A 7,884-nucleotide genomic window follows, 5' to 3' on the forward strand; every position below is an offset into this window, starting at 1 on the left:
AAAGTTTTTTTTTACTTTAAAACCTGCTAGAGAAAAATTCTAGACATTCTCACTCCCAACTCGTGGATGTATGTTTCAGGTCCCTCCACATCACTTTTTAACATTTTGGGTGTCCCCAACTCGTTTTTTGTTGTGCTGGCTGTTCCCAACCCTTCAGAACCAGTACCGGGTTAGGGTTAGTGTTCTGGGTTATGAGATAGGAGACATGTATCAGTACAGTCCACGTCCCGAGGGTTGTGGACCCCTAATTAGCATATACATTTTTTACCTGTCTGTGGCCCGGTTCCCTGAGGCCCTCAAACCCGGTACTGGTTTGCGGCCCAGAGATTGGGGACCCTTGATTTAATGTGAACAGCCAGCACGTCATAAAAGGATGAGTTGGGAACACCCAAAATATCAAAAGTGACGTGGAAGGGACCCAACCATACATTGATTTATGACAAGTTGGGAGTGAGAATGCATTGGAAAATTACACCAAAAAGTTATGCAATTTCATCTTTTAGGAAACTGGTTGAAAGTTCATATATTTTCTCAACAATACTAAAACTCAGAAACACCTCTCAATCAACAGGTTTAACAGAACACCTCAAAGAACTATGCTTGAATTATTATTATTTTAAATCCACTCCATTGAAAATCGTGTTTTGGGTGTTTTTAACATGTTCTTGTAGCATTTTTATCACGATCAAGGATATATATGAAATAATTTCAGGTTAAAACCGCATTTCTGTTGCATTGGTAATGCTAGCTTGGAGTTGTAAGCTAGCAGGAGAGAGTGTGTAAACAAAGAGATGATGGGATATCAGCTGAGGCTTACTTCCACACCAACAGTCAGAGGCAAATTTCTGATCAACTTCTGCCACTCAGCAGAAACTATGTCCTTAAAAAACAACAGGTATTTTGATTTTGGATAAAAAGAACACAACCGTAATGAAAAGACCACTGGGAACGATTTTTCAACAGATCAAAAGATGATTGGACTGGAACTTCAAAGAAAAAAAAAACATTTTAAAAGTAATAAACTCACAAACATGACATAGCTAATATTCAATGGAAAACTTTAAAATAATTTCATTGTTAGGCTATATAAATAGCTGCTAAAATTCAAAGCTACAGCTATGGAAGCTTGTTTGAAAAATCCAACTTCATTCCTTCAGGGCGTTTCACTGTTTTACATTTTAAACTCCGAATAATGTTTCTTTCTTGTTTGGAAAGAAATAAAGAAGTGCAGCTTTGCATAAATTAAATTCCTCCCTGGTTACGTGACCTCCACGAAAACAGCTGTTTTGATGTAGCAGATGTAAAACACAGCAGCGTTTTGTGCTCATTGCTGCTCTGGCAAAGCGTTTGTGACCTCTAAGAGCTCTTCTATTGATTTCACTGCCAACTGTAATTGAAGTTCAACAGAGACTCCATGTATATTTTTAAATGTTGGAGCTCATTTATCCAGAGATAATTGCATAACTCACCCCCACAGAAGCAACGACCACATCGGGTAACTCTTCAGACATGGATCTTTACTCTCTCCTGATCTCCTGTTTCTGGCTTTTACAAGAGAGTTTGTGAACACACGAACATCAACTGACAAAATATTTCCTCCACTTCCTTCTCCCAAAGTGGTTCAAACAGACCAGAAGGATTTTTATCTTAATTGTCTTTTTCCTGAAACTCAAAGGAGTCCTGCAGTTTTTCTGCTTTCATAGTTCCTTATTCCTCGGACCTTGACTTCTGGGAGGGTTTTGGTGCTGCTTGGATTCATTTTTAACTTTTGTGCTCAACTCAAACTGTGGAACAACACAAAACTCAGCTCAGTGACTAGTCGAGCGGGACACAAAACACAGAGGCAAAAACAGTCCACGTTTTCTCAGGCTGGAAAAACACTCAAGGTCGTCCAGCTGCGACGTCCAATAAGCAACTCTAGTTTGACCGATAAGAAGCTGCAGAACACACGTCACCGGCTTTATTTTCCTACAAGAGATTAGCATTTCCTTGGTATCCAAAGTTGGGAATAATATTCAACTTTCAACTAAGAGAAGATAACTCGTTTGAGTCAGCAGGATGCCGTCACTGTTCTTGGTCATTACATCAAGAAACCGTCCAAGTTCAAAGTTAAGGTCGTTACTCATTAAGCAGATTCAAGAGTTTTAAAATGCTGACATAGTACTGATATTTTTATAGCAGATCCGTCATCCCATCTGGTCCACAACGTTGTATTCTATGGTTTAGGGCAGTCATGTCCAGAGTCCAGCCTGTGGGTCAAATTCACAGTAATTTTGGTAAAAATGTATTCAGATATAAGTCTGCTTTCTGTTAGGAAATGAAAAATATCCTATTGGAAAAAGGTTTTCATTAAACAACTAGTTTGTATTTAAAGTCCCACTACTACTATATTTTTATATTAAAAAAATTGTTCCCAGTGGTCTTTTAATTATGATTATGTTATTTTTAACAAAAATAAAAAAGCCTGTGTTGTTTTTTAAGGCATATTTTCAGCAGAGCCGCAGGAGTTCATTGGAAGTTTGCTTCTGAGTTGTGGGCAGGCCTGTTGACGCGGAAGTTAGCTTTCGCTAATTTTCCCCTCATTCCCTTGTTTACACTCTCTCCCGCTAGTTTGTAGCAACTCGCAAGCCCAAGCTAACACCAACGTGGCAAAAAAAAAAAAAAGGCGAACAATATTGGAGCCATCCAGCCGTACAGTTTTGAACCAGATGGTAGCTCAGATGAGGAAAAATATGGTGCTATTTGTCTGCAAGTCAATGTAACAGAATTGTAGCGGAAAAGGGAGACTTTGCCCCTTCCATGGCAGCTAGCTACGGGACGAGTTTTTTAAACAGTGTTCTTTTTAGTCTTTCTATTATAAAATCATTCCCAGTGGTCATGTAATTACGATTATGCAGTTTTTAGCCAAAATCAAAAAGCTTGCTTTGTTTTTTAAGAAATACGATTCTGGGCGGAAGGTACTTCCACTAATATCCCATCAGCCCTTTTGTTACACTCTCTCATGCTAGTTTACAGCTTCTCACAAGCCCAAGCTAACATTAGCATAGCAAAACAACAGCAGCAATATCTGAGCTATCCAGCTGTACAGTTTCAGCCAGATACCAGCTAAGACGAGGAAAATTAAGACGCTAATAGACTTGTTTGACTGCAGGTGGATGCTTCAGAATTGGAGCGGAAAAACAGACTTTGGCACGCCCATTTCAGTAGCTGCGTCATTGGTGGACATTTTTTTCAAGCATGTGGTTTTTATCTGCTCCTAATTTGAATTAATATTTTAAACAAATTATTTTATATAGGTCATCTACTACGAGAAAAATGTTACAAGAACTTATTAAACACAAAAAAACTGTTTTCATTGGAGTGAGTCTTTAATGTTATAAGACTTCAACTCATCAAACTGTCCCTCTTGTTCAAAGTTTGGACATCTCCAGTTTAAGGATTCTATATGAAAACAATGGAAAAGCTTAGGAATAGATTTTTTTTAATTCAACTTGAATTAATAGTGTCAACGATATTCCAAGTGAAACCTCAGTGTTTAATCTGAAATGAGGTCAAAGCTTTCACTCCCCCTCTTGTTTACATATAATTTTCATCCTATTCTACGTCAGCGAGGATCATTTTCCTAAAGCCAACAACATAGTTTCATAACATCTATCCAACAATCTCCACATTTTTACTCTCCAGCTCACAAGCATACTTCCTTCTCATGTTTTGAGATGTTCTTGCTCCATCAGCAGCCTCACAGTCTAACCTCTGTCTATCTAGAGTAACGCAGACTGATATCAAAGAGATTACGTTTCAGCGGGAGGATTAGGTAACGGCCAGATCTATCTAGTTCAACTCAGATTGCTTGCAACCTTGACAGCAAGTGTTTGTTTCGGCCAGGCTTAGTTACCCAGGTAGCCGGGGAGGTGCTTTTTCCACCATACTGAGATCGTGAAGTGCAGAGAGAACAAAATTAGACTTTCTATAACTCCCTAAAGCTACACTCAAGTGGGACTCACCGCGTTGAGCTCCCCTTTGAGGCGATGCGTCTGCTCGCTGTGCTCCAGCTCAGCTCGACTCTTGTCCTTCTTGGCCTCGCTGAGCGCCTGGTTAAGTCGCTCCACCTGGGCACTCAGATCCCTCACATCCCTCTCCAGATCCCCCACCTGGCTCTCCCACTGGGACTGGCAGCCCTCCAGCTTCAGCTGCAGCTCATGCCGCCCCTGCTCCAGCTCCTGAACACAAGTAGAGAGGGATAACGGGACAGGATCAGTTAAAACTTCTCGATAGGGCTGATAAATCCTGATATCTTATAAAAGGTTCTATAGATTGAATGAAGTAAAACACACAAATTCTAACAAAGTTAAACATCAAATCTATTTTAAAGTAAATATAACAAGAAGTTATTTGTTTATAAATGAGAAAAACTGTTCAAATCAGTAACTTAAGAATACATTTTAAGAAGCTTATTCATTTTCTTGAATGCCACCTTAATGTCCTTATTTCTCAAAACTTTTAACATGAATTTGACTATGACTGTGAGTAACCACAGGATGTTATTTAGTCTGCTGTGGAGACAAAACACACTGAGAGTAACACAATGTGTGCAGGACACCATTATCCTTAACACATTCACGACACGGTCATCTACTGATCCAGCAAAAGTGTAAATGAGATCATGTATAGGTTGTTGACGAACTGGATAAAAGCTTTGGCAGGAAACTTTAAGAAGTGGCAGACAATGGGATCCCTATGAAAAAAGGAACCTGTGTGTTCTTCGTGGAATGTGTTTGTTTGTGTTTAGCAAAGGGGGCCACATACCATTAAGCAAAGGTAAGGGAACGTTTGAGGACCCCACACTAAACACTTAAAAAATGTCTAAAATAATTTCCATGCCCATTGTTATTTAACCCAAAAGACCCCTAAGACTGCTCATATGAATGTGTTTTGTCCTCTATCCCTGTGTAGCAATGGACCATTCCATCAACAGCAGTTTAAATAGAAATAAAATACTTTATTTATCATTTAAATGATCTAGTTCATCAATAAGCCTCGCCATAGCGAATCAGCTTTCACTGATCTGCACATTGGGTTTGGCGGAGTCTTTTAATGCCGGATCCCCTTCCTGACACAACCCTGTATGTTATCCGGGCTGGGGACCAGTACGGGTAAACCAAGACTTGAGCCCCCCTTGTGGCTACATGGGCCGAATCCAAATTCTTCCCCTACCCCTCCAATTGTAGGGGCATTTGGAGCTTAGTGGTAGCCAAACTTGTGTTTTAAGGGTAAACTGTAGAGACTTAAGGCTTGGTATCACTCCACCGGGACGGGTGATCTGCACTGCGCTGTGCCGCGGAGGAGAAATGCATTTCCTCAAGTGGGTGTGTTCTGAAGCACAGTAGTTGAAATTTAAATGTAAGCAATGATTATTTGTTTTGACATTACTTTTTAAAGGTAAAAAAAAAAACAATGTCTGGTAGCTATGCACCAACACAAATGACCGGTGAATATCGATGACGTCATCAAGCGGCAGTAACCACCAAATGTGAAGACACTATTTTTCTATAACTACATTTGGGGGGCTAATTAAAGGGGTGGGGTGGTCCTTAGGGGTAGGGGAGGACTTCGGATAGTCAGGCTGTAGTGAAGGGTCTTGCCTAGGGACCCACACTGGAATAAATTAAGCCCATTACGCTCCCTGGGAAACAAACCCTGGTTTCCAATGAACCAGTCTTGCATGAATTTAAAAAGAGCAGTCACATTTAACACTTGAATATGATTTTTCTTTTTAAATACATAAAAAAAAACATTAAAATTCTTGACTTTGACAATGTCTAGAAGTACGCTGTAGAGGGCTCCATGTTGATGTTGGCCTGGGGCCCCCAAACTGCTAAGTACGCCCCTGGTGTTTGAACCGAGTTTAAGGAGCCTCTTTTCAGAGCGTATGGTACAAATAAAGAGGTCAGAGCTTAATGATAAAACAGTTTTGTTCGTTATGTGACTTAAACATTCTTAGATAAGTATTTTTATCAATTATAAATGTAGTCTGAAAAAATAAAAAATACCGCGTTTCCAAGTTATGAAAAGATAACAGCACGTGAGCGATCTGGCCCAAAACGCAAATATTCTCCAGAACATTTCCAATATATCTGTGATCATCATTCCTAATTAACAGCCGACGTTTTAGGTTTTTTTTTTACTATTAAGTCGGTATGTAACATAAAGAGATCTTACCTCCAGCTTGTCTGCGTATTGTTCGTGCAGCTTGTCGCTCTGCTCTTTGAGCTGACGGTTTTCCAGCAGCAATGCCTTTCCCAGCTGCGCTGCCAAAATAACCTCTTCCTCCTTTTGTTTCAAAGCAGCCACCAGTTCAGCGGGGTCTTGATAGTCTGTTATTTCCTCCACTCCGTAGTCGAAGTAGAAATCGTCCTCCATGTCCATTCCCTTGGACTGGAAGTTCCAGTCCCGCAGCTGATCCATTACTATTTAATTTTCTTACTCTAAAAAGTAAATAAAACAAAAAAATAAACCCTTCAAGCACACATGTGTTTTCTTTACGCCATCATGACACCTGTGCGAGAGTGAACTCGTTTCCGTGACAGCAGCTCTGTCTCTCTGCTTTGTGGGAGTGTGCTTCTGTCACCTGAGCCAGCCTGCTCCTCCACCTGTCCTCATCCGGGACTCTGCGCCATGATGCGTCATCATGGAAACCCTCTCACAGATAAAACACCATAAACAGCTTTATATGCAAGTTTTACGTGTCCTGTGAGATCACATTTTGAAATATTTTAAAATCGTCTCCAGTGCTGTTTTCATTATGATTGTGCAGTTTTTAGCCAAAGTAAAAAATATTTGTCATTTTTTTAAAGACATAATTCCTGCAGAGCAGCAGCTGTTAATTAGAAATTCGTCAAGTTGTGGGAGGCACTGTTGGCACGGAAGTAAGCTTCACCTGATACCCCATCATCCCTTCGTTTACACTCTCTCTAGCTAGCTTAGAGCCCCACAGCCAGTTTTTTTTGCTTGTTTTTCTTTTTAAACAAATCAAACAAGCAAGCATTAATGCCAGGAGGATAGGCTAAAGCCTACAAACAAAACCTAGTGGTAACATAGGCTACCTTCTCAATAATGATAAAAAATAAAATACATTTTTTAAAAAGAAAACATTAAATTATCAATCCACATGCCCAACAAACTCCAAACCATCATGAGTCTTGACAGCTCCAGGGTCAGAAGAGTATTTACCAGATTCAATATAATTTTTTATTTCAAATAACAAAATATTGAAAAGATTTTTTTATGACAATGTGCATTTGTGGATATGAAAATTTGCTAGTATTATCAATAGATTCGTTAAATAAATTTGTTTTTTGTGAGAACTGTTGATATTGTAAACCAATTGGTCTTTATATAGAATATGAACATTTTCAAGAATGTTATGTTGCATAGAAAGACAAAATTCCTTCCACAGGGTGGATGTACAAAGACTTTTCAAAATGGGGGAGAAGTTGTTTCATTGTCCAGTTTGCAGGAGCAGTTTTAGACTATGTGGAGGTGGGTAGCACCTGGGAAGAAGTTTGAACTGAACATCCCAGGGTTTGTTGGTGATAACATTTTGAATAGAATGTACAACTTTTTTTCCCATTCAGTTTCCAAGGCAAACTTTCTCCATGAGTCACATAAGGCTCATTTCCAATGTCTTGTTTAAAAAGAGATCTTAGAGCACATCTTACTCATAGTGGTCTCAAACAGAGAGAAGGGATATGAAGCTAAAAAGAAAGAAAGAAACCACAAATTCTAACAGGAATCAAACTGTTGTTATAATAAACCATTGCACTTATATTGTTTATCAAAAAAATATTCCATTTTAATTTTAGTGTATGAGTGTATAGAGGTACA

The 7,884-nt window shown here is 39.2% G+C and overlaps 1 protein-coding gene across 2 annotated transcripts in view; it reads right to left on the minus strand.

Annotated features, from left to right (window-relative positions):
• si:ch211-235m3.5 (BICD family-like cargo adapter 1) overlaps positions 1-6,712 on the minus strand; it is a 19,095-nt gene extending 12,383 nt beyond the window's left edge. The window contains exons 1-3 of one of the 2 annotated variants that reach the window (XM_036214999.1): positions 6,629-6,712; positions 6,220-6,485; positions 4,005-4,220 (exon numbers count right to left, since the gene is read on the minus strand). In XM_036214999.1, the coding sequence (XP_036070892.1) occupies positions 4,005-4,220; positions 6,220-6,465 (462 nt within the window). In that variant the 5' untranslated portion in view covers positions 6,466-6,485; positions 6,629-6,712. The other variant, XM_024276446.2, reaches the window with a different exon arrangement.
• Between the last annotated feature and the right edge of the window lie 1,172 nt (positions 6,713-7,884).

Source organism: Oryzias melastigma, linkage group LG13 (assembly GCF_002922805.2).
Source record: "Oryzias melastigma strain HK-1 linkage group LG13, ASM292280v2, whole genome shotgun sequence".
NCBI lineage: Eukaryota > Metazoa > Chordata > Actinopteri > Beloniformes > Adrianichthyidae > Oryzias > Oryzias melastigma.